The sequence below is a fragment of the Emydura macquarii genome, unplaced genomic scaffold (assembly GCF_026122565.2).
Source record: "Emydura macquarii macquarii isolate MOO-44397 ecotype Brisbane River unplaced genomic scaffold, CSIRO-AGI_Emac_v2 contig_587, whole genome shotgun sequence".
Taxonomy (NCBI): Eukaryota; Metazoa; Chordata; order Testudines; family Chelidae; genus Emydura; species Emydura macquarii.
Window position 1 is genome coordinate 1,620,128 of NW_027130724.1, and position 27,377 is coordinate 1,647,504.

General features: G+C 40.9%; 1 protein-coding gene across 4 annotated transcripts in view; it reads right to left on the reverse strand.

Annotated features, from left to right (window-relative positions):
* LRP5 (LDL receptor related protein 5) overlaps positions 1 to 27,377 on the reverse strand; it is a 233,707-nt gene that overhangs the window by 88,289 nt on the left and 118,041 nt on the right. For all 4 annotated transcript variants that reach the window (XM_067540474.1, XM_067540473.1, XM_067540472.1 and 1 more), the window contains 2 exons: positions 21,309 to 21,705; positions 20,581 to 20,752 (listed from right to left, as the gene is read on the reverse strand). In XM_067540474.1, coding sequence (XP_067396575.1) covers positions 20,581 to 20,752; positions 21,309 to 21,705 — 569 coding nt within the window. The remainder of the gene's footprint in view (positions 1 to 20,580; positions 20,753 to 21,308; positions 21,706 to 27,377) is intronic.

Genomic DNA, 27,377 nt, shown 5'->3' on the forward strand with positions numbered 1-27,377 from the left:
AACCTCCTATGCCTAGATAATAACATTACAGCACTTTTGTGAAAAAAAACAAAGAAGTATGGTGAAAAAGCCTCAGACTGACAATGTCATACAGTGTCTTCCCCTTATTTAAGAAAACTGCTTCCTAGCTTCTTAAATTCCTTATGAAAAAAATGCAAATCAAATGGTGGGAAGATGTCAGTGATATACATGGTCAGCGAAGCAGTACAATAGCTTTTTCAACTTAAGATGCCCACAGCCAATCTATCTACTTCATAAAACCTCTAGAAGACAGACCCTAATCCAAAAACTTCTTTCAATGTAGTGGCCCTAACCCTGAAAACTCTTTACTATACTTTCAAGTGTCAGGGCATCTTTTAAAGTTTAGTCCCAAGTCTGAATTTCCCAGGTTTCTATTATTTGTGACATTTTGTTGTGTTAATCTTTTTCAGTAAGTACAACATTATTGTAAGTATTTGTTTAAAAAAAAAAACAAAACCCCAACAACCCACATTCAAATTACTGATAGTTACTCTTACCTTAACTGCAGCTAAAACTTTTTTGCACAGCATTTTTCATAGTCATTTTTGGTGTCTTGAAAGGCTTATGCTACTTGGGCCCCACAGCAAGATATGAGTTCTTCTCTGGACTCCCTTCATAGACATTATGGCCAGAAGGGATCATCATGATCATCTAGTCTGACCTCCTGCATACTGCAGGCCACAGAACTTCACCCACCTACTCCTGTAATAGATCTATAACCTCTTGCTGAATTACTGAAGTCCTCAAATCTTTATTTAAAGACTTCAAGTTACAAAGAATTCACCATTTACTCTAGTTGAAACCAGCCAGTGACCAGTGACCCACGCTGCAGAGGAAGGCAAAAAACTCCAGGATCTCTGCCAATCTCATCTGGGGGAAAATTTCTTCTTGACTCCAAATATGGCTATCAATTAGACCCTGAATATGTGGGCAAGACCCATCAGCCAGGCACCTGGGAAAGAATTCTCTGTAGTAACACAGAGCCCTCCCCATCTAGTGTCCCATCTCTCATTCCCCCATAAAGCCTTATCGCATTCGCTGTCCAGCTGAAGAACTTAACAAGGTTGCTCAGTGGTGACAAGCCTACTGTGGCTCATCAAGTGCTGTCAGGGGCTGGAGATGCTATTAAGGCTCATAGGGGAACAGGGGAAAGGGTCTTTGCTCCCCTGGAACCCACTCCACAGACCCAAGGAGCAACTAGAATATGATTCCCCTTCCCCAGCCTCCTCCTTCCCTTCTTCTCCCCCTGGATTTTTCTGTCCTGTCCCATCCTCTTCCCTCCCTTTTCCAATCCTCCCCATTCCCCATTTGCAAACATTGGGTACTCCAACCAAAAGATGGAGACGGTTAGAAAATAGGGCTCTGAAGAGAAGTCTAGACTCCACCTTAACCATAGAGCCACTATTGACACATTCATGTGCATGCACATACAAGCATACGCACACTTCCCCCTGTTACTGTATAATACTGTTACCTGAAGTAGTTTTAATTTAAATATGTGGGCACAGGAAGCCTGTAAGGCAAGGCCCCCTCCAATTCCCTCCAATCATCTGATATTGAGAATGAGGGGAACAGCTACTTTTTCAGAAAATCTGCATTTTTTTAGTCTAAAATTTAAAGTGAAAAAGTCCCTTTAAAAGAACAGATTTAAAAAAACATAGCATCAAAGTTACTGTGACAGGATTTTTCCTACTGCTATTACAAGGATACCAGAAGTTTGCATTTGCTATTCGCTATATCCTATATTTGTATAGTACCTACACTCAGAGACTATCCGTATCTGCCAAAGTGGGAGGAGACAGAGTGAGGGCAGCAGTTTCAGCATATGTTACCAAGCATGCTCAGTACAAGCCAAGCAGCAAATCTGGGGGACATACGTAATCCTGCATGCCCCCCTCCCGTATCACCTCTGCCTACACTTTCATCCTAAACTATCACAAGCATTTTACGAACAAAAATTGCTTTACACAGCACTGAATGGGGCTGGATGGAAACTGTTCTTGTCCCTTGAAAAATTTTTGAGATTTCATACATTTTTCTTGTTCCACATCAGGACAAATTTGAGACTTTTTGAAATTTTTCACAAAAACCCGAGACAGAAAAAGACAGCCCCCTCATGACAGCCTATCAGCCAGTGATTCAGAGCAGGGCCTTGAACCTGGGTCGCCCTCATCCCACATGAGTGCCCTAAGCCCTGAAATATAGTCAGTCTCTCTCCCTTTGTCCCAATTAATATTTAATTATTTATACAAAATGGAAAAGCTGGAGAGATGAGATAGACCTGCCATCCCAGAATAGCCAATAGCTTGGTGATGAGGGCACGCCCCTGAAATGTGGGAGATCCAGATTCAAGTCCCTGCTCCATACTGGACAGAACACGGTCTTGAACCTACCCTCTCCCACATATCAGGGGAGGGCCCTAACTACTAGGTTTTCTGGGGCAAGTCTGTGGGTATGTCTACACTGCTGGGACGGCATGGATTGATGCAGTGGGATCAACTGAGCAGGCAGTGGAGATCCACTCAAATGATCCCGGAAGTTCTCTCCAGTCGACGCAATAAATCCCCCCCTCAAAAAGAGTAAGGCTGCATTGACTGGAGGGAGTCTCCCCATCAATGCAGTGCAGTGGAGACGGTGTGGTAGGGCAATGTAAACATGTTGACAGGAGATACTCAAGCTATGTACCCGTTCAGTGTAGACCAGGCCTGTCTCTCTATTCTACCCCAAGAAACCTTCCAGACAAAAGTTTAATAAAAAATTATATGTTTCTGCACATTTCAGTTCTGATGAAAAACCACTTTGTCAAAAAATTGCTGACCAGCTCTGACACCAAAGGAGATGTGGTGCACAGTTTTGGTGCAAGGGTCGGAGAGGGAATTAGCAACAAGTAATGGGAAAAAATTACGGAATAGAAAATTTAGGAAAATATCTGTAATTGTGAGGACTCTACAAGAATATGGAGTAATGTTCCAAGGGAAAGGGCTGAAGCTCCATCTCTTGAGTCATTAAAAATGAGACTGACACAGCATTCATGAATACAATAAAGTCCTACACTGGCAGAGCAGTGGGTAGAGATGACCCAATTGGCCTTTTCTAGCTTTTATTTCTAAGATGCTGGGAAATGCCGCTGCTAGTGTGAAATCCCATTTCTGCAAAGACAAAGCTGAAACTGTACAAACTCCAAAATCTCTACTCTGAGCCAACACATGGAGCTCATGGCACTGTTTTCCCTATAGTCTTACCTCGAAAAGCTCTATATTAAGTATAACACTAATGTAGCATTTTTCAAATTGTGGAACTATCGAGGAAGGGTACAGAACAAGTTTCCTCCATCCTACCCTACTAAACTGGTGGAAGTTGAAGGAGTCACTTGAGGTTGAGTTTTTATTTTACTGCAGTGGGATTCAGCTTTGGAAAATGTGGTATACTATACAGATGGAAGGTAAGTGCGTATAGAAAGAATTTTCCCCAACCTCTTATAAGAGAAATAAACCTCCTTGCAGTTCCCTTCCGTCCTGTGGAAAATGCAATTCATGGAATAATACTAGCAGCAACTCCTTATCTTTCCTGTGGGTCAGAGGCTAACCTATGGCAGCATTCTGTATTATTTTTGGAGGGGAAGGTAAGGGAACAGAAGCCAAAACAGCAAGAGACTTAAAAAAACAAATTTAAAAATTCCTGACAGCTACTTTGCAAATGATAGGGTAAAGAAACATATTAAGCAGATTAAGGTATGAAATTTAAGCACTAGAAGGTTATTAAATTCAAATCAAATTAACTGTATTATCTTCTAATCTCATGCAAACATAAAAAACTCAAGATTACAAGTCATCTAGAGAATGCTTTTTCCTAACCATTGCAAATACTACAAACCAATACTAGACACTCTTTTCGGATAAGAATATACATGGGCTTCCCCATAAGGCACTGGGAAACACACAGTGAAGATGAAGGAATTCCAACATAATTTCTACACTTAGTGTGCACAGAAGCTTGTCTATAACCAAAGTAAATATAAAATTACACTTTTTGAATACAGAAAGTAGCTCCCAATAAGGTAGCAAAATAGAAGTCTCTCTCAAGAAGTGGAAAAAGGTGACCTGATGTCAGATGAAGAGCGAAAAAAAAACACAATGATTTTTTATATTAATTTTTAAATGTATATTGGATTTTTAAAACTTTTAAATTAAATACAAGTTTATTTAAAAAAATAAACCTACTTAAAATAAAATTTGAAATTGACAACTTATGTTAAGGCCTCAACTTACTATGATCTGTTAAAAACAATTTAAATTAAATATAAAAAATGATATTAAGCGGTAAATATTTGCTGCTGAAGTTTTAAAGAAAGTTAAACAACTGAACTGGTGGAAATTACAGGCTAAGAAGCTGGAACTGAAGTTTGTCGAAATACTATATCAGCTTTTGACAGTAACAGCTTCTTCTGCAGGTCCAGAGAATATTTTCTTCATTTCAATTAGTTCAACGACTAAATCATTCAAAGTTAAAAAAACAGGGAATTTGAAAAAGCAGGAAAGCTAGTTTTCTTCTTTCAATCTATGAATAAAAACTGGGTGTGAAAAGATGAGATCTATTAATTCTAAAATCTTGAATGGTATGGTAACCAGAAACAGTCAGTTCAATTCACTTACTACAGATAATACTTATTTCCTTTTGTTTAATAAATCAGTTAATTTTAAAAGCAAAATGTGTTTTGATGAACTTTTTGGTAAACTGTTTTTCTTATATATTCAGGACATTTAAGATATTTTTATTTAAATTAAAAAAATTAAATGTTGTTTTTGTGCATTTTTAATTGAATTTCCATCCAATAGTTTGACACAAATCACAAGTAAAAACTTAAACTTAGTAAATAAGAAATGCATCATTAACCATTTTCTAATGTCATAAAAAAAATAAAAATTCGGAATCTGAATAAATATGATTTAAGCTATATAATTGCTTAAATGAGGGTGTACAGACAACGTATCCCCCTGGTTAGCCTAAAGAAACATCAAGTTTAGTGTCAAGGCTATTTTTAGTTACAAATCTACATATTTGAATGGTTACCAATCATTAAGAACCAACCTTTCTTGAGGAAAATACTTAAAAAGTACAAATGGCAAAGAAGACTAAAATCAATTTTTAAAATGAGGTTTCCTGCTTGCTGATTTAAACTGTTGATTTAAAGCAGTGGTTTAAATGACTGATTTTTATTAATCCATCCTGTGTCAGATAGCCTAAAATAATTCTTGACTAGGGAGGGAGAGGCTCAACAGTGCAACACTCAAATAATTCAACTTTGTAGCTTAATACATCCTCAGGATTTCCTCCTGATAAATATAGTAAAGCTACACACGGCAGGAGTAGTTTCAGAGGACTCCACAAAGGTCAAATTTAGAAGTTATTAGTGTCAGATGCTCAGTTTTTTATTCAGATTTTTTTTTAAAAACACTAAATATTACAGATGATGGGAAACTGATGATATTTAGAGGCTTTTATGATTTAGACTAACACTAACAAAATGTAAGTTGTCTAGAGGAAGACAACAACAGACTAATGTAGATTCTACTGTAGTAAGATCCAAATAAATCTATAGACCAGCAGTTCCCAAACTGTATTGGTTAATATACCACTTTCTTAAAAAAAGGTTGTAGAATGAATGGATGGAATATCAAGCTCACATACTATCAGTGGTACAGTTACCACAGTTAGAGAATCTCTGAACTAGACAGTTCTTTCTCACTAATGCTCCAAATGGACTATGCATGCCAGTTTCCTTGATAACACAGTTCAGGGATGGGAATTGCATCCCCTGTATCTTTTGACCAGGTGAATTACCTCATCACTCACTGAGCATCCTGTGAGGTCAGAGTTCAGGTTCTTTCTATTCAAGGCACAATTCCCCAACAACCTCCACATCCAATTACATTTGTCTTAAAATGGAATAAAGTTCATTTGGCAGAGGGTTACAAAAAAAGAAAAAGAGAGAAAGAGAGAATCCCCAATTAACATAAAGCAGAATATAAACTCAGCAAGTCTAATCATTAGAGAAAGCAGAGCTAGGCTGTATGCTTGATTACTTAATGCTTTAAAGTAAGACGAATAGTTACTGACCTTTCATAACTGTTGTTCTTTGAGATGTGTTACTCGTGTCCATTCCGTGTCAGGTGTGCGCGCGCCACATGCACTAGTGCCAAAGATTTTTCCTCAGTGGTATCCGTAGGGCTGACTCTACACTCTCTGAGGTTGCGCACATGTGCGCCAGTATAAGAGGTGCCATTGGTCTACCTTCCCTCTCAGTTCCTTCTTTCCAGAACTCCGACAGATTGGAAGAAGAGTGGGTCATGGAATCGACATGAAAAATACATCTCAAGGAACAACAGTTACACAAGGTCAGTAACTGTTCTTTCTTCTTCGAGTCCATTCCACGTCAGGTTACTCACAAGCAGTGCCTCTGGAGATGGGCCAGGAGTTCATGAATGTGTCAACTATAACACCGCTCTGCCAAAGCCCACATCACCCTGGGCCTATTGTGTAATGGCTTAGTGGGACCCGAAAGTATGGACAGACGACCACGTCACGGCTCTGCTGATGTCCTGTATCAGGACCCGAGCTGGAAAAGCTGCCAACGATGAGCCATCAGTAAAGCCGGAGAAATGCCCTTTGCCTACTCATAGTAGGCTCAGATACAGGCAGGGTTTGAAGATGAAATCCTTTGGGATGATACCAGCAGTCCTTTCATCTGTTCAGCAATTGCAATGAATAGCTGCGTGGACCTGTGGAAAGGCTAGTCTTATCAATGTAGAAAGTCAGAGCTCAACTAACATCTAATATATGAAGACACCTTTCCTCACTAGAGTTGTAGGTCTTTGGGAAGAAGACTGGCAAGAAAATAGCCTGCTTGACATGAAACTGCAATATCATCTTTGGCAGGAAGTCCGGGTAATGGCGCAGCTGTACCTTATCCTTGTAAAACATCAGGTAAGGGGTTTTGGAAGTCAGGGTCCTGATCTCAGAGACTCGCGTTGCTGAAGTAATTGCCACCAAGAAGTCGACTTTCCATGATAGGTGTGGAAGAGAGAAAAATGCTAAAGGCTCAAAGGGGGAACCAGTGAGCCTTGAAAGGACCAGGTTGAGATCCCACAGAGGAATCAGGTCTTGTACCTGCAGGGAGAGCCTCTCTAGGTCCTTGAGGAATCTGCCTGTCATCTCATGTGAGAAGACTGATCTGCCCTGAATAGGAGGATGAAAGTCTGATAGGGCTGCCAGGTGTACCTTAATTGATGATAACACCAGACCTTGTTATTTTAAGTGGAGTAGATATTCCAAAATGGATTGAACAGATGACTTAGCTGGGGAAAAATTCCACTCAGATGCCCAGCAGGTGAAACACTTGCACTTGGCCAAGTATGAGGTTCTGCTGGCAGGTTTTCTGCTTCCTAGCAGGACTTGTTGGACTTGGGTGGAACAGGCCTGCTCCTCAAGGCTTAGCCATGCAACTTCCACGCCATCAAGTGCAGGAAGGCTAGGTTTGGATGTAGCAGTCGACCATGGTCTTGTGAGATCAGGTCTGGTCGGTTAGGGAGGGCCCAAGCGGGGGTGGGGGATGTCACTGGTAAGTCTAGCAACATGTTGAACCAGTGCTAGCGCGGCCATGCTGAAGCTATCAAGATGATTCGTGCCCGCTTAGATGTAGGGGGAGGGGAGGAGCTGGAGTCTGCCACAAAGCCTTGACTAGCTTCACAACCCCTTCATGGACCAGGAAGGCCACCTTAGATGAGGCTGCTGCGCCAGGATGTCAAAGAGCTGGTCAGCCAGCTCCTCCACCTCTAAGCCCCGGTTTAAGACTACTTTCTTGGGCAGCTTTTGGTGTGCTCTAAAGTCATCCTGTGGTATAGTGGTGGGGGGCCCCGCTACTGCCTCATCTGGTGAGGAAGAGGATGATGCCAGCAAGGGTGGAGGGGTGAGCTCTTCCTCCCTTGCTGGAGTTGCCCCATCTGGATATACTGCAGAAGCCTCAGCATCTTGGTCTGTCTCTATATCTTAGTCAAGTGCTGGGTGAGTGGCTGTTGTTGACTGCCTCTCTAAAGTCCCTGAGAGTGAATGCTGCATGTGACACCCTCGGGCAAGGGAAAACACCCACGGATTCCAAAACTTCCATGGCATGAGCCATTGCCCCTGTGGCCAAGATCCCGTAGGGGGCTCCATGGGAAAGCCCGCAGCTTCTGCAGTGGTCCTATGCCTCTTCAGCACGGCCATTTCATCCCCTTTCGAATCGGAGGAGCCCTCTCCTTGTGACCATGACAGTGTCAAAGTTGCCTCCACTTCCCCACTGTACCAGGAGAAGCAGGGGAACAGTACCAGGGAATGGTACTGGGGACCTGTGGGGTGGTGCCGCATATCCGGAAACCGGTGTCCGTATTCCTGCGACCAATGTCAGGGACCAGTGCTGAGATCCCGGAGATCAGCGTCCGTGTTCTGAGGACCAGTGCTGCAACTCCAAGGACCAGGATCATGGGTACAGAGACCAGAGCCACAAGTCTGACTGTCAGCAGTGGAGCTCTGGGTACTGGTACCAGGGATCTGGTGACTATTGGCGAGGCGTCAGTGACCTGTGTGGGGCAAGGAAGCAATGTCTCAGTGTTGGAGATCGCTGCAGAGGCCCCATAGCAGGCTTGCCTCTGGATGGCTCCACAATCGATGATACCGGCAAGAAGTCCTGGTTAAGGAATCTCTCTTCTCAAGTCGGTGGCGGCACAGGAATTGATAGGAGGTCCTTGGCAGGTTGGAATAACTGGGATGTGGACAGTACTGTAAAGTATCAGGTGCCCCTGCTGCTCCCAGAAGTCAGCAGCAGGTCCAGGATTGGGCTGGGAACTTTAAGGAGTGAGACTGCTGCTGACCCGAGTACCGGCGAAGATGAGTGGCCAGGCACGGGGTCTCGCCTCACCTCCTGTGCCCTTTTTGTCTCTCCATGGTGCCAGTGAGCACCCTCTCCCGGTATGTGTCTTCTTATTTTTCTTCTTTAATACCGGGGATGGCAATTGGTGCCGGAGGGGTGCTCCGCGCTGGTGTACTCGGTGCCACGTTTGAACAACCTGGATCAGAAGCCGGTCCAAGAGCTGATTCCATCAGAAGTGTTCTCAGTCTCACGTCCTGTTCTTATTTAGTGCGAGGTCTGAACCCTTTACAGATCCTGCACTAACCTCACACACGAGACTCTCGCAAGCACTTCAGGCAGCTCTGGTGAGAATCATTCACTGGCATAAGCTTCTTGCACGATGCGCAAGATTTGAAGCCCAGGGACAGCTATGTTCCCCTTGGGGTTGTATCTACAATATAACAGGTAAACTAAGAGCTAAACTAACTTAACTATGTACGCTATTACTGCAAGAATAAATCACTGGATTAGAAGAGCTTGCCGAAGCAAGAGGACGTTTCAGCACTGTCATGGGTGGTAAGGAGGGACTGAGAGGAAGAGAGGGCCATTGGAGCTCCTTATACCGGTGCCTATGTGTGCGACCCCAGAGGGTGCTAGAGCCAGCCCTATGGATACCTCTGAGGGAAAAATCTCCAGCACTGGTGCATGTGGCTCACACACCTGACATGAAAGGAATACAAGCAAGCACTCGAAGAACCACCTTAGGTATTAGACTGTTTTATTTCAGCAAGTTATAGCCACCGCCTATCTTTCAGTGCTCCACTCAAACAAGTCTCTCAAAGAAGAAGGTCTCTATTATCGGGTCGGTCTTTTTGCTTTACAAAAAACCCAAATTTTTTCATATTTCCCAAAAACGCACTCCCTAGTCCCTTTACATCAAAGGTATCCCAAGTTACCCCTTAGGTCGTTTTTCAAAACTAGTGAGGGTCTGAATGTATCCATCCTAATCTTCAATAGGTATTATTATTCATTATTTAATCATCCAAGTTCAAGATGTAGCTCCTCCCTGGCCCAGAATCACTTACATTCTAACAATTTCCCCTTTGTCTGACCATTCCAGTCCTAATTTGTCATTAATCTTAATGAAGTTAAGAATAGTCTTAATGATCCTCCAATAACATTTTAAGATAGTGATGTTTCCTCTAAATGACTCCTAATATTCTTTCCGCAATGCACATCTGGGCATGTTTACTAAGCAAACCTTTGGGGGCATGGCCCCAAAACCACCAGATTTATTACTCCTACAGAAGTTTAACACACAGCTCCTTGAACATAGCTGGCTGTCATGTTAACATCTTGCATGGCTTTATTTCAAATTAAAACCCCACTTCTACAACAGGCTCAACAGTTTGTGGATTCATTAAGCAAATCAGCAAAAGGGACAACAATAATGGACTTAGAAACAAACTAAATCTAAATATTAATCTACTGTACCCTTCTACTCGCAACCATATAGGCAAATTCCAGTGACAACAATGGGAGCTGTGTGCATGGACTGAGGACAGTATATATACACATGTACCTACAAACAATATATCCGACATAGCCCCAACCAGCAGTGTCAGAAAACAGCAACCAGCACACACTGTGCACCATTAAAAATATCATCCTAGTTTGTAATAATACATCTCCAAAAAGCCAATATGGGGGCAGGAGAGAAGGAAAAACAACTACAATAAAACACACATTCCTAATTTTTGCTCGATAGCCAATTCTGAAATATACTATGTAAAATTAATTTCAATTATATACTTTAAATATTCAGCATCTACGTTTAAAAATACAATTTCAAAACCTCTTAACAGTACTAGGAAATTATATTTATCTTAGGAGAGGAAGTATAAAAATACTCATTTTCAATTTATTTATAAATAATTTAATAATTAGCTGCTATTTTCATAGAACTGATGTTTTTTCCCAGGGCTAATTTAACTAAAGGTGCCCTGGCAAGTTAAAAATCATTTTAAAAAATCCTATAAAATTCCCTCTACATTACTAACATCTCCTTGAATTAATAAAAGTAAAGTTACTTATTATCATTTATGCTGGCTGTTTGCTTTTTACTTAAAATGAGCAATGTAAATAGTACAGTAGGGTTCACATTTGTTCATCAATTTCTAGTCAATTTAACTTTCATGTTCTCTTGCACAAGTATGAAATTGCAGTGTTTGGAGTACAAAGACCAATCGGAATCTTTAATTCCATGGTAACACTCTATTTTAAGTTTTGTAAAAAATTAGTTTGACATAAATATTTTGATCTGAGTTTCTCATTTTAATTAGTTTGTTGTTTTCACAGTTGCTTCCTTTAACTTTAAGATGATCCTTGTCATTCTACATTTTATTTTTATAAATGCATACAGAATAATTCCAGTGCCATTTGGATTACTTCCACATTCTTAGTGACCCATTGTTTAAACAAAACTGATAACTTTGTATAAGAAACTATTTCATGTATGAACTAAATAAATGTTAGCTTTTTAGCTCATCATGCAAACAGAAAAATAAGCTCCAATTAGGGATATCTGAAGAATGGTCAAGTTGTTGTTTTTTGTTTGTTTTTAAATGACAGCTTTAAAATATATTAGCAATAAAAATGTTTTCAGATGCTACCCTTCTTTGCTAAACCCATTTTTCATATTCCACAGAATTTACATAAATATTTTACAATGTCATACCAAGTAATTCACTACTTCAAATATAAACTGGAAAAAGAAAATCAAATGATAGTTATATATCTACTTTCTGATGATGTTAACTAGTGTGTCTTGGAAAGTTTTCAGATGGAGGGCAGGATTGTCATCTGACTAGTAATTTAGTGTCATGCTTCACAGACTTTTCAACATCATAAAAAACGGCAGAAAATTCCTGCATATGAAGTGTGACTCTTCCGTGAAGATAAATGCAGAATATTTGTCAATAAAAAAAGCCAAACAAATATAAAAGCAGAGGGAAAAAAAAGATTCTTAATTTCATTTAAAAATATTGCTGATCTACAAACTTAAATAAGATACATACATAACAACTGGCACTTGAGAGTTAAGTAACTGTTAATTATACGGTTATACCTTAGGCACTTTAAGTGACTGCTGAAGAAATAGTACACAGGAATCCTGGCTAAGCACGAAATTGGTTTTTAAGGAGAATTAGGAAACTCTACACGTGGGTGCCACTGGCTCTTTGCTTCTCTCTCTGCTGGAACCCTGTAATCCTTATTAATCTACTGTTTGTTCCTGGAAAGTACCTTTTTCTCTGTAAATAAAATCCAAAGTTTCCTTTGGATTCATTTACACTCTTTACTTATGGGAGCTGAATCTATAGGAATAAATACATGATTTCAGAAGACAGGATTCACAATTTACTATCTAACTGCCCCTTTTTTTCCCCACCCCCTCCTCCTTAAGATGTTGCCAAACTAACTTAGCAAAAATTTTTAAAAGCTGGGAACAATGTTACCACAGGGTGCTAAATTTGCAGTGAAAGCCCCATAGACTGCTGTCACGCAAAGTTTGACAAGTCTCGCCAAATGGTTTCTTCGGGATATAAACTGCTTGTGAAGTGACTGGGCCCTTTGTATTACAGCTGAATACTGCAGATGGGAAGGTTTCTGCCAGGAAAGAGTAACTGCTGTTTTCACCACATGGAGTTTTATACACACACACACAAGAACATATTCTCCTAGTATACAACACTGGTATCCTCTATATAGCTTGGCTTTTTTTCTAAACGTTGTTTGGTTACTCATAACACTCTAACGCAATAGTGAACCTGCTGGTAAAATTTTTAAAAGGAAAAAAAAAATACAGTACATTACGACTCCAAAGCCTAACAAAACAGGACAGATGTGTCTACTTGTCAGATTTCCAAGCTGCATAAAGATTAGTCACTGTTTAAGAACTTAGTTTTACAAGGGGTCATCATATGCTCCCTAGGAAGGCCTTATGATACACTAAGATATTGTACATCAGCAAAGAATGCTGAAAACAGAAGTACCCACATTCACTTTTCTTCTTAAAACTAAAAAACATTTGAATATGTAACAATTTATGCACTTTGTGGTAGTTTTATAAATGGCTACAGACAGAGCTGTGTATATTTTCAACATAGGACATGATACTGCAAACTTTTACTCCTGGGCATAGCGCTTACCCCACTGAGCTCTTCCATGGACTTCAACAGGTTTATTCTCAATAGTAATCACTACACCCCATAAGAAGTGTTTGTAGGATCATACCCACAGTTGGAACAGCTGAAAGTTTAATTTTAGTCGGGTTTTGTTTCTACACAGCAATACTAGTGTATCTTGGTACATGTGAATATGGATGGAAGAGGAGAAATATTTGAGAAATTCACTGTTCCTCAAGCTTAACTTTCTGTAGATCTTCGGAGAAAGCAGCTGAGAAGAGCAAAGGTATTCTGAAAAATATATCACTGCTTTAGAAATCTGGGACACCAGTGTTCAAATAGGTGTCTAGGTGATGAAGGACTGCAACCACCTAACAAAATCCAATTAGCCTCAAAGGAGGAGTTGCAAAGGGAGATAATGGTTTAGCAGCCTACTATTCAGATTTAAAGTATCAGGATACTCTTAAAACAGAAGTTTAAATCTCACGAGGTAATCTCAGCATCTCACCTTTCTCTAGTAGTAATGGCTTCCATGCAATCTACTATAAGGAGACCAGTAAAAGGGGAGATGCCTTTTAAATGACACTTTAAAATGAAAGGTCCTGTCTGCTCAGCATGGACATTTAAGATCTAATGGCTTCCAAGGGAAGTTGTGGAATCCCCATCATGGGAAGTTTTAAAGAACAGGTTGGATGAACACCAATGAAGGATGGTCTAGGACAGTTTACTTGGTCCTGCCTCAGCAGAGGGGGCCGGACTTGCTGACATCTCAAGGTCCCTTCCAACCCTACATTTCTATGATTCTATAATAAACTGGGGGTATGGAGGGAATGTCTTACCAAAAGGAAAAGTCTTCAGAGAACTAAAGTTGTAAAAGAAAAATATATAATGATTTAGGATATAAAACACCTAGAGCTGAGAATATAATTCACAATGAATAATTTATCAGAAAAATTAGCTTCTCTCCTGCTTACAAAATATTCTTCTAATTTATTATTTGACCATTTGGGGGGAATTTAAATAATTATTATGGATTGATGTTGAATAGGCTTTCCCCAACATGTTGATATTTGAGTTGCATTGGTTAACTGTGATTGATTAACAAGCCACATAGTATTATTTTTATTCCAAGTGGATTTGAAGATTCAAGCATTTCTGGTGCAAATGCTACACACAATGCAAATTTTAAATAGTGTCATGCCAGCACTCATGAACATGAATTTGAAAGTCACCTGCCACAAATATGCATGCCACCACAAATCTTTAGTTCACCTATTCATAGAATGTAGAATGCCAAATGAGAAAGGGCCGTGAGCATGGCCAGCAGAGGGGCTGGAACAATTTTTACAGTGGGGGTGCTGAGAGCCATTGAACCAAACTGTAAACCCTGTATATAATAGAAACCACTCCAAGTTAGGGGGTGTGGCACCATTCCCCACACCCCTAGTTCCAGCACCTATGATGGTCAAGTGCAAAAATCATTTTTAAATCTGAGTGAACACTCATGGAATTTTTTCCCACCCAGCTCTACAGTCACCTGAGCTGGTTCCATAAAGACCTGGGGAGGAATTTGTTCATGGTATGTAGTAAGGGTGAACTCTAGGTGCGAAGACGAGAATGCAGAAAGAGGAGTTTAAATTAGAGATCAGAAATAGCTTTCTTCATTCAGAGCTGTCATTAACATGTGAAATATAATACTTTGCACCCCATCTGTGTTGCTCTCTGTTAATATATTTAAGTCTAAGTTGGATGGAGAGCTAACTATAAATATATCTGCATATACCTTGCAAAAAGCAGATAGTCTTGCATGGGACGGATTAGGTGGACCAGATGTGCCCTACATTCAAATTTTACTTTATTTCCTTCTATAGTATTAGTATAAGGGGGGAGGGCGGGGAGAAACAAGAAAAACCTTATATTTTATACTGGCTTTTTTGTTTTTCTAAAGTATTAACACCGAGCCAAACAATATACTCCAGTGCACTAAAACAGCTGATTTAAAATCCAGCATTTTCATTTTAAGTAGGTTTCACAACTAAGTTCCATCCAAAAAGATGGAAACTGGAATGTTAATTGCTTCAGGGGCTGAAAGTTAAGGAGTGGAGAGGATTGCTCCACTATTAGAATCCCATTATTTTAGACACTGCTGAGCATTAAAATTGAATTTTTGGAGCTAAGAGACAACTTTGGTTCCAAATTTTCTGAGCACAAATAACCCTAGACATTACACCTACCACAGAGTGCCTCAGACTCTGTATATCCAAGAATGCTGTATGTATTACTTCATTGCATGACCTGAAGGCCTAATGGATATCACAGACCCTGGCAAGGATCAAGCTTTTATATTGCTTTTCCTGGGCTTCTTTACAGAAATTTGAGACTGCTACAACAACCACCTAGCTAAAGTCTTCTTTCAGAGAGAACTAATTCCAATTTTAAGAAAGAAAACATTTAAACTTATTTTTTTTTTCAATGTAGACAATTTTCTCTTTAACCGTGTAGGCTGTGTTTGTCACACAGGAAACTTTCTGTTTTGTAATTCCGTTTATCAGTTAATTAAAAATCATTATGTTTTCCCCCTCCTCAGCTCAAGATCTTACTTTGAAGTCATTTTGAACTTCCTGGAGAATTCCTTTTTGAGTCAAAGATAATATTAATTAATAACAGATTATTTAGTGCCTTAGAATTTCAAACTATATTCCTAACATCCTTTTGGAATGGAAGTAGGCAAATACTTTATACTGAAGACCCCAAATGATTAACTGGTGGAACTCATTGCTATAAGATGGCGTTGAGACCAAGAGCTTAACAAAACTCAAAAAGGACACTGATATGGATAACAAGAATATCCAGAATTTATGGAAGTTATGGATATGTTTGATACATCTCTATTTCAACTTGTGCTGTGTTTTCTGAGCAACACCCCAGACAGGATGGCACTAGCAGTACTAGCCTGCTTAATAGCTCATCAAGAAAACTCAGGTTACAATGAGTCCAGGGAAAGAAGCCAGGGCTACACCTGATGAGTCACCAGGACATGTAAGAACATGCCCTATGGACAGGGGACTCTCTCTGAGGCTTTTCCAGACAATGTGCTGAGGGCTTGTGTTTGAAATAAGCCACATGGCAATCCACTATAAAAGACAGCTGCACCACTTTGCTTCAGTGTTCATTTGCTTCCTACCTCTGGAACAACTCATCTGAAACTGAAGCTGTGAAACAAAGGATGGAGACTCATCCAGATATTTACTGGATGTACACCAGAGGGACTATACAAGCCTGCAAACTCCACGATTCTACTGAAAACCTGATATATATGTGGACTTTCAAATCATTGGTATGTATCTGATTGTTTTAATCATATAACACCTCTCACCTTGTTTGTTTCTTTCCTTTTATAATAAACTTTTAGTTACTAAAGGATTGGTTGGTAGCATGGTATTTTGGATAAGATCCAAACTCATATTGATCTGGTAATGTGGCTAATCTTTTGGGGGTCAGGAGAACTTTTTGATAAAGAACAAAGTTGTAATAATTTGTCTTTACTGGACCTAGTGGCTGATTGGGAGCCAGAGACAGAAAAGCAGTAAATATGGATGTGTGTTTTTTGTTTTAGCTTCTTGATAACCAGTGTGGGAAATCAGAACCACAGTTTGTGGCTGGTTGGAGAGTCTAACTTCAGAGTTACCCACCAGTGCTGGGAGAATCTGTTCTCCTTTTGCAGCCTGCCCTGACCTTGGGATTTTCAGGTGGCTACCCTTGGCATGGACAGGTCACACAGCTGGAACCAGCCGCTGTTGGAAAAGATGGTCCATGGGTCTGACCCTGTCTGTCAATGGCTATACTCCTAAATATTACTTTACCCAGTTCAGACAGGAACACATACACAACAAGGTTATCAATCAGTGACTTGATTTAGACCACACAAGTCATATCAGAACTAGGATTAGAACTTCTGCATTCTAGACTCTGTATACCATGTGTCATAGTTACCCGGATAACTGTATTTCTGACCCCTCCCAGTCTCTCTGACTGCACCCGCTTCTTCAATCTCAGACATCTAGCCTTCATCTCTGTCAGGGTGGAATCACTCTCTCAAACTGGGCCTTGGGCTGCAGTCTCATAGACTCAGACTCAAGACTAAGATTTGACGGAGCCATCATGATCATCCAGTCTGACCTCCCACGCGTTGCAGGCCATAAGACCCCACCCACCCACTCCTGCAATAGGCCATAACTGCTGGCTGAGTTATTGAAGTCCTTAAATTTTAATTTTAAGACTTCAAGTTACAGAGAATCCACCATTTATTCTAGTTCAAATCAGCAAGTGACCCATCCCCCTTGCTGCAGAAGAACGTGAAGAACCCAAAAGGTCCCTGCAAATCTGACTGGGGGAAAACGTCCTTCCTAACTCCAAAAATGGTGATCAGTTACATCTTGAGCATAGGGGCAAGACCCACCACCAAACACTTGGGAAAGAATTTTCTGTAGTAACTCAGAGCCCTCCTCATTTAGTGTCCCATCTCCAGCTGCTGGAGATATTTGCTAGTAGCAGTCATGGATAGTTCACATGTAGGGTGACCAGATAGCAAGTGTGAAAAATCAGGACGGGGTGGGGAGTAATAGGCGTCTATATAAGAAAAAGCCCTGAATATCAGGACCATCCCTATAAAATCAAGACATCTGGTCACCCTAAGTTCTCTCACCCTCCCTGGTGTTTATCCTTCTAATGTATTTATAGAGAGCAATCATATTCCCCCCACCTACCAGCCTTTGTTTCATTAGGCTAAACAAGCCAAACTACATAAGTATTCTCTTTAAGGTTGGTTTTCCATTCCTCTGATCATTCTAGTAGCCCTTTTCTGCATCCAATCTGAATTCATCTTTCTTAAACATGGGAGACCAAAACTGCACATAGTATTCTGGATAAGGTCTCACAAGTGCCTTATATAATGATAATACCACTTTTTTGTCACTACTTTGCCTGATGCATCCTAGGATTGCATTAGCCTTTTTCATGGCCTCATCACACTCATTGCTCTTACTCATCCTCTGATCAACCTGTACACCCAGGTCTTTATCTTGCACTATTAAATGTCCTCCCATTTCTATTATTCCAGTTTTCAAGGTCCTCCAGATCTTCTTGTATAATATTCCAGTCCACCTTCATATTGGAAATACCTCCCAACTTTGTGTCATCCACAAATTTGATTAGCACACTCCCACTCTTTGTGCCAAGGTCATTAATGAAAATGTTAAATAAGATCTGTCCCAAGACTGATCCTTGAGGAACTCCACTAATAACTTCCCTCCAGTCTCATACTTCATCTTTCAGCATGATCTGTTGTAGTCTCCCCTTTAACCAGTTCCTTACCCACCTTTCAGTTCTGATATTAATCCCCATCTTCTCCAATTTAATTAATACTTCCCCATTTCGAACTGTATCAAATGCTTTACTGAAATCCAGGTAGATTAAATCTACTGCATTTCCTTTGTCTAGAAAATCGGTTATCTTCTCAAAGAAAGAGATCAGGTTGGTCTGGCATGATCTACCTTTTGTAAATGCAGGTTGTATTTTACCCCAATTACCCTTTACCATTATGTCCTTAACTACTCTCTCACTCAAAATTTGCTCTAAAACTTTGCATATCATTGATGTTAAACTCATGTAGTTTTCTGGATAACAACTTCCCTCACTCCCCTTTCTTAAATATAGGTACTATATTTGTAATTCTTCAGTCATACAGTACAGTTCCCAAGTTCACAGATTCATTAAAAATCTTTGCTATTGGGCTCTCAATTTCATGTACCAGTTTTTTTAATATTCTTGGATGGAGATTATCCAGTATCCTGGTTTGGTCCTATTAAACTGAGTTTGGCTTCCACCTTAGATGTGGTAATTTTGACCTCCATATCTTGTTCTCATCAGCCACTCTGCCCCTACTTCCAAGCTCCTCATTACCCTTATGAGAAACTAAGGCAGAGTATGTGTTCAGGTGCTGGCCCATACCTAGTGTGTCTTTAATCTCCACCCCATCTTCAGTGCTTAGCAGTTCCACTTATTGTTTCCTTGTTATCTTTTTATTGATATGACTAAAGAATTTTTTACTATTGGTTTTAATTTCCTTTGCAAGGTCCAACTCCGCATGGCTTTTGGCAGGTTTCACTTGTTCCCTACATTTTCTGACTTCCAAGAGGTAGCTTTCCTTGCTGATTCTTCCCTTCTTCCATTCCTTGTAGGCGTTCTGCTATTTCTTAATACCTGTTTGACATGCTTGTTCATCCAGTTCGGTCTCAAATCCTTCCCTACAAATTTTTTCCCTTGCTTGGGATGCTGGCTTCAGATAGTTTTTGCATCTTTGCCAAACCAATTCCAAGCCTCCTCCAAATTCAGATCCTTGAATTCTTCAACTGGAGAAAATGTATCTTTCTAGTTAAATTCAATCCTGTCTATCTGGAAGCCAAAGCCCAATAACCCTACCTCAGAATCCTGCTGTCACCAGTTCTCAAATGTTAAGCAATGATTCTCTGTCTGCAATGATCACTTGTAGAAGTGTTCAGTGGCCTCCTTCCTGGATGCATTTCCTTACAACTGGATATACACATTACTAAACCTTGTACAGCATACAGAGGTCTCCAAGCTGTCCAAATGTAAGCCTTTTCCACTGTATAGAGTGAGCTGAATGTATTGCATTTTTTTTAATAATGTTGCGTCAAAAAAATCACACAATATTCTATCAGTTTCACATGTTTCACTTATTAAGGAGGTTGTCAAAATATACTGCATAATTATTTACGTAATATTTCAACATGGAAAATTTTGCCCGGCATTCAATTCCTCCCCACATGCTGAATTGCTATGATCTCTGCATGGACTTCTATGTAACCAGTCCAAAGAATGGATTTTCAAACATCATGATACATTCAAAACAATCCCTTTTCTGTCTAACACTTTCAGGTTGGATCAAGTACAAATATGCCTGGATACTACAGTCATAGGTGCTATGAAATATGGCTCTTCAAGGCCTTTCATCCACCTTGTGCCACACAAGTGCTGAATTAGGCATTCTGCATCTAGCACTTCAGAGACAATCATTCCAACAACCAAGGCCAAGTCAAAAATTGTTTTTAAACTCAAGCATCCTTCTCTGTTTGCAAGATTCTCGGGCACACCCTCTGACTGTAAGAACAATGAATTATGCTTAGTAACTTTGTGCACTAATTGTAAATTCCAAGTTCTTTTCCCTTGCTTGCATTACGACACAGCACTTTGATGATGTTTGGTACGGGTGGTACTTGGCGAGTTGAGAACACAATTCTCAAAAACAAATATTCAATTTAAAAAAAAAATTAGTATCTAGTTCTGTCACAGATATGTATTCATAACGATGGGATAGTGGACCTCTCCAAAGTCCAAGTCTTAAACTTGCACAGCAAAAATAGTTCTTACCGTAGCTGTTTGGAAATGCTCAACTTATTGTTTATTACTTACTTCAATTTTGTCTGTCTTTGCATCTCCCCAGTAGAGTTTGTCTTCTTCAAGATCCAGTGCCAAGCCATTAGGCCAACCTAGAGAAGTGTTCACCAGGACCTTCCTCTCAGAGCCATCCAGGTAAGCACACTCAATCTTTGGATTTTCACCCCAATCTGTCCAATACATGTAACTGTAGGGAAAAAAAGATATAAATACATATTGTGTGTGATTACAGTACACCTCTGCAATTAAGTTTGCGGATTTGTTCAACTGGTAAGAAAACACTCCCCTATTAGTTTCAGGAGTAGTAATCAAATTAATTTACTCCATTAATGGTCAGGTAATGACATTGACCTAAGGCCTCAGCATTAGAAAACCAGGTTCTTCACAATTGGCAGTGCCATTCTTTAGTACTATCTATCAAACCAGGGGATAAAGAAAAGACTGACAAAGTTCAACCAAATAGGCTATGCAAACTTCTGCTGTACAGAAGTTTGTGATGCCTGATGACTATGTAAGTGCATGTCAATGGTGTTGAGGAGATGGGGCAGGGAGAAAGGCAATGATTTTGACAAGAGAGAAGAAACACTGGCACATATGATCTTTGGCTAATACGTCCAACATCTAATAATCTGCTATTTGATACAGTCTCAGAGAACTGAGAAGTTCTCTACAAGTTCTTAGAAAAATCCATCGGGGGGGGGGGTGCGGGGGGGAAGAGGGAGGGGACAAAAACCAAAACTCACCCCATCACAGGATTCAGCACTATCGCTCTGGGCTCATCTAGATTTTCTGATATAAGGATCTTTCTGGATGTCCCATTCAATCGGGTTACTTCAATGCGATCTGTTCCTGTGTCGGTCCAGTACAGGTTCCTTGCCACCCAGTCCACTGCTATGCCATCAGGATGATTAATTTCTGTGGTCACCAGGGTTTGTGCTGCAGAGCCATCAAGGTAAGCCCGACGAATAGCCCGGACATCGTCATCAGTCCAGTATATGTAGCCCTCAACAGGATCATAGTCTATTGCAATCGCATGCCTGATATTGTCTATCTGGAGAATAATATCAGTGAAGTCTGGCATATCTAAGGAGATTCTTCGCAAATCTGTCCTTCTAGCGAGCAGTAAGACTTCCTCAGCACCTGGAAAAGAATATTAACACTAATTTCGCAACTATGGAGTGCTCCTTCACCTGTCACAAACATATTTTAACCATAAGATAGCAGTTTGGTGACAGAGAAGAATTACTACACAGAAAAACAAAGGAATACCAGCATCAAAACAATGCCAGGCTTACCTCAAATCAGGGACACCCAAATATTGCTCAGCTAGAGGGCCATGCATTAGCAACTTGCCAATACCTCTAAAAACTATACCTAATTTGTCTCAGACTAAAGACAGAGATACAACCCTACATGTCACAGGCTGCACTTCCACACTGAGCACCACGTGCTGCACTGAAGAACTCTGTGGGCCACAGTTTAGTGACCTATGCTGTATGGGTGAGATAGAGCTGGGAGTGATGTTACACTGAGGCTGCTAACAGCACCTGTCCAAACCAAGCTCTGCTTCTGAACCAATGCTCCATGGAGCCATCCTTGGAAGTCTGTCTCTCACATCAAACCCTACATGTGACAGACTGACAAGTTCCTGAATTAACTTTATTGAATTAGGTTAGAACCTTTGGGGCCCACTGTATTAAAAATACAATTGTGTATGTAAAAAATGTGGAATTGTATGCATTTCCATGGGAAGGGTAAATAGAAGAAGAGCAGGGGGTGATTAGGCAAATTCACTCAGAGAAGGCACCCACTGGGAAAGGTATACATGTATCAGTTTCAAACTGGATTCTCCAGGGACCAAGACACAAAGAAAAGGTTTTTGGATAAATAGACTGGTTTTAAACTGGTTCAGGGCCTTCTTCCTGATCCAGCAAATGGACAGGACCCCTGGTCCACAGAGGGACTTAAATCCTTAGGGCAGGGTTGGAAGGACTGGGCCTGCCAGATTCCATTTTCGGGTTGGTGTTAATTCTGGCAAGCTTGTTAGCATGCATGTAGGTTCTTCTGCTGTTTTTAATTTTTTTCTCTGTAATGCTTTTTACCCTAAGAATAAAACAGGATTGCATAAAGAGAGTTACAACTGTAGCAATTACACCTAACTGACTCTGAAGAGAAAGCAAAAAGGTGTTATTGGACAGCCTATCTACGCTGGGAAATACACAGTGAAGGTAGGAAATTGTGCAGCCTGGGAATACTCTGGTCAGAAGGAGACACACACAGGTCTCCACCCAGAAAACCAATGTCTGGGGAGCTGGAAGTCAAGAGTGATGCCTTTGCTGGGACACTAAAGGTTGGTCTACACTGTAATTTAAGACCAGGGTTTGAACTCAGGCTCAAGCCTAACATTCCTTCTGTCTACAAATAAATTGCGCTAACCCAGGGTCCTAGGACTCCACAGGGTTGGAGGGTCCAAGCCTGAGTCAAGGTGGGACGCAGGGTTCATGCCTTATTGCTTTGCAGTGTTGACCCAGCCCCAATGGACTCATGCTATGGGAGTCTGCCAAAAGTATCCCACAATCTTACAGACCAACTTTCTTTGTCCTGTGGACAGTCAAGTTTGGTGGATAGTCAAATTTTCTCACACTGCACCATGAACAAAGGCTAGAGCAGTCACATTTTGGGAAGATGCTAGAAAGTCTGGGATACGGGTGGTTGGACTCAGGCCCGCATAATGCGTGTAGATGCTAGAGACCCAGGTTAGGACCCAAGGTTCAACAATTCCTAATAGAGCTCCAAATGAATGTAGATGCTCAAGCTCTAGGTTAACCCAGGGTGTGCTACTCAACCTGGGCTTACATTGCAGTGTAGACATACCCTAAGGGGAAATACAGTTGCAGTTGCCCTGAACTGAGGGACTAAGTACCAAAATAAATGTGAGTTTGGGTTTTTCAGATGAGCAAAATGAAAAGGCTTTCAACTGGAAATCACTTTATTCACTGTCAAGGAAAGAAAAGATATGAGGTAGAAAATTTATATTATACCATATTAATAATGAAAGATTATTATTTTCTTTACTAGAACACAACCAAAACAAATCAGGAGCATGTCTAGACATTTCATCATATTACACAAAATTCCAAACTCAGCCAACCTTCTCCCATAGCTGAATGAATGCATTACACACAGTTTTCACACACAATACATACTACACAGAAAATGATAGAAGGAACGTAAGTCTTGGGATTTCCTAAGGAAAGTACATTAATGCTTTGCTCTGCCTCAGACAGCCCAATGGGAGAGCAAGTCACAACTACTGCGAGTACATCCTATTTGCCTGAAGATGATATGAATCTGACTTTTTAGGCTGCAGGACTATGTACGTACATGGGTGTGTGCATGAGTAAAGTTTTATTGCTGGTGAAAAAGGTGCCAAAACAAGCACCCTGGAGACTGAAGAGCTACACATGTTCACAGAACAGGTCAGGCACGTATAGCAGCAAGGAAAATGTCCCCATGCGGCCCAACAATTTATCTTGATCCAGAGGGACAACTCCTAGAGGTGAGTGTGTGTCTAGTTCCTTCAAAACAACCAGTTAACTGCTTAGTTTTCTGCTGTGGGTGCCAATTGTTGAGATGGTTTTCATGTCTTTACACCTGCCAAATGGGAACTGACCTGCAATCCATTTCATACATGGCTCTGAAAAATTCCATCATGCATATCATTTCAGGTACACTTAAATCTACCATAAACCTTTACCATGGTTACTGGTATTCTGCAATATTGCTCACCCCAGTGTTCACAAAGAGGAAAGTGTACCAAAGCTCATGATGAAACTGCATGATATGCCACATCTACTGTTAATTAAAGATTTGGTTAATCCACCACATAGTCATCTGGCCTCACGGCACTAGTTGTAGATAAGTTTACCAGGTGAAGGATTTACAGTAGAGGTCGTGTGGCGAACTTCATGGTCCATAGAGAAAATGACAAATAATTATCTTATCTCAAACCCCACGCACCATCAACCTGGCTTTGATTTACCACAAAGGCAATGAAGCCTTCTGAACTGGTTTTGTACCAGACGTGGAATTTGAGCGTCAGTGAAATTTTGGTGGCATTTTAGAGACAGTCCAGAATGTCCATGTGGGCAGCTACAAACCATGCCACATATCGTTGAGGACTGCAAAATGACAACTTCCTGGAGGTCTTCAGGCCTCAAAAATCATTGATAAGAGCCGGATTGCATACGCCAAATAAATAATACTGGAAAACCAACAGATAGCAACTTTCAATCACTACCAGCCTGGGTTGTATTTAAGTGGCTATCCGAGAAGTAAATCCCCTGAGCCATCCCGGTCCCTCTTGGAAAACGGTACTTCAAATCCTATTACAGGTTCTTATAACATGCTCCTCACCATGGTATCTGAGTGCTAATCCTCACAGCTATTCTCCTCTAAAACACAGTTTACCCTGACGTGTGGCCAGCATATAAGAAACATGCAATTATTTAACAGGTATCTATCACACATCAAACCAAATACATAACCTGTGCATCTAGCTGCACTGTCAATTGCTTTGAGTTTGGTAGTCAGAATTTGGTATTTGAATGCCCTGGCCAGCAAGGTATAAAAGCAGAGGAGAAAGTGCACTCAAGGCTGGGGGTGGATAAGGTGAATCTGGGGACAAGGGAAGGAAAGGGATCATAGGCGATACATGGGAATGGCACATGGGGTCACATGCCCCTGAGATTTTTGCCAGGGTGGGAGTCAGGCTGAGTGCAGCTGAAGGGACATGGCCGGGAAAGCACTTCCACTGAGTCCCACTAGGTGGCACCCAGAGCAGGGAAGCCTGCTGAGTCCCGTCCCTTCCTTACTGGCAGCTAGGGGTGCTGGAACAATTTTTATAGTTGGGGTGCTGAGAGCCATTGAATCAAACTGTAAACTGTGTATAAAAAGGAAACCACTTCAAACCATGGGGTGCGGAAGCGCCCCCTGTACTCCTAGTTCCAGCACCTATGCCGGCAGCTGCAGTTAGTCTAGACTATCTTCCCTGTGGTGTGCAGAAGGGAGCTTGGGAGTCAGGGCAATGGTGCGGAGGCAGTGGGGCCCAGGAGCGCTGGGGGGATTGGGCAATGGGGGGGAGGCAGTGGGGACCAGAGGGGATGATGGGAGGGCTGGGGGGGGGCACAGCAAGGTGGATGGGTGGGAGGCAAGAGGCTGTTGCTGGAGGGGACCTTGGCAGTCACCAGGAAGTTGATCATGTTTGTGGTGATGACGGGAGGCCTGCCATTGTGCCCTACCCCTCCCACTTCAGTGGTTACCAGTTGCCTCTCAAGGGGATAGGGAATACCTCCGGTGACCGCTAAACAATCCCTCTGAGTTCCACTGAGGCTCTAAAGTAAGTCCTGGGTTGGAGGAAGGCTTTAGTGATCCAGAGCACAATGAAGTGAGGGAAAAGAATAAGCTCAGTTGTGGAAAGCCTCTTCTACCCAACCCAAGAAAGTAATTTGCCGACAAATTTCCTGATGACGGAGATTTTGCTGGCCCCAAAAGCTACCAAGCAGAATACAAATATTTCGTTGTAACACACAGCTGAATTCTAGCTTAGTAAGTTTGAAACTTGTGGCAGTTTACCAGGATACAAAGAGGTCACTTTTTGGCCAGACCAAGGGAACAGCAGTCCTAGGTCACGTCACTTTAGGAAGCCACCTTTTTCTCTTGAACACAGAAAGCAGAATTTTCCTTCTCTAAAGCAACAACAGGTTCTTGTCATGATTAAAAGGGACTACTGGAGCTGGACACAGTATTTGTTCTTAAGTACTTTACCAAAAGAGATACCCTTTGCTAAAATAAACACTGAAATATCCTAAAGGTAATTTGATATTCTAAACCATGCTTAAAATGGTGGACCACTCTATCCATCTGCAGAGAAAATAAATCAGCAAACTTAATTTTAGAATTCAATGTTAAACAGAAGTGGAAGAACATCAAAATTGTAAATGGTCCATATATTTACAACTGCAATGGAGAGTAATACTTAAGCACTTCATGGTTTCTTTTCAAAACTACATTTTTATATTTCTTGTAACATTTTTGGTTTTATTTTTATTATTTGTATATTACGACAGCACCTACAGGTTCTAACAACGATCAGGCCCCACTGTGCTACGTGCTGTACACATTGCAAAAGACATTGCCCTGCCTCAAAGATCTTCCAGTTTAAACAGACAAGAGAAACAAAAGATGGGAGGGGAAAACAGAAGCACACAAAGATGAAATGATTTGCCCAAGATGTTTCAGTCTGACAGAACTGTCAATAGAACCCAGGTCTCTCATGTCCCATATGATAATTCAGATGCATTTCCCCCCCAATGTTTCCCTTACCATCCAGATTCAGCATAGGTGCTACTTTTGAAATGGAGCCCTCAATCTGTGAGAAATTAAAAACAGGACAGGGAACAGTTCTATGATCCAACGTAAACCACGTAGGCTTGCACTCTGATAACCAACCAAAAAAAGGGTATTAGGATGACACACAAACATCTTGTGACACAGGACAGCAAGCTGTAATAGTGGAGAGCAGACCGCATGCTTCAATAACAGAGGCATATGGCTTTGTTTATGTTACGGTCTAAAACAAGGCACATTTAATTACTTACCACAAAGTACTGATTTGAAATTTTAACTTGTGGGGAATCAAAGTTAAGTACTACATTTCATGTTATTTAAGCAAAAATCAGGTTTAAAAACTCAACAGTGAGCATTACAAAATACCAGAATAAATCTGTTTGATCATAATACTAAAATATTAT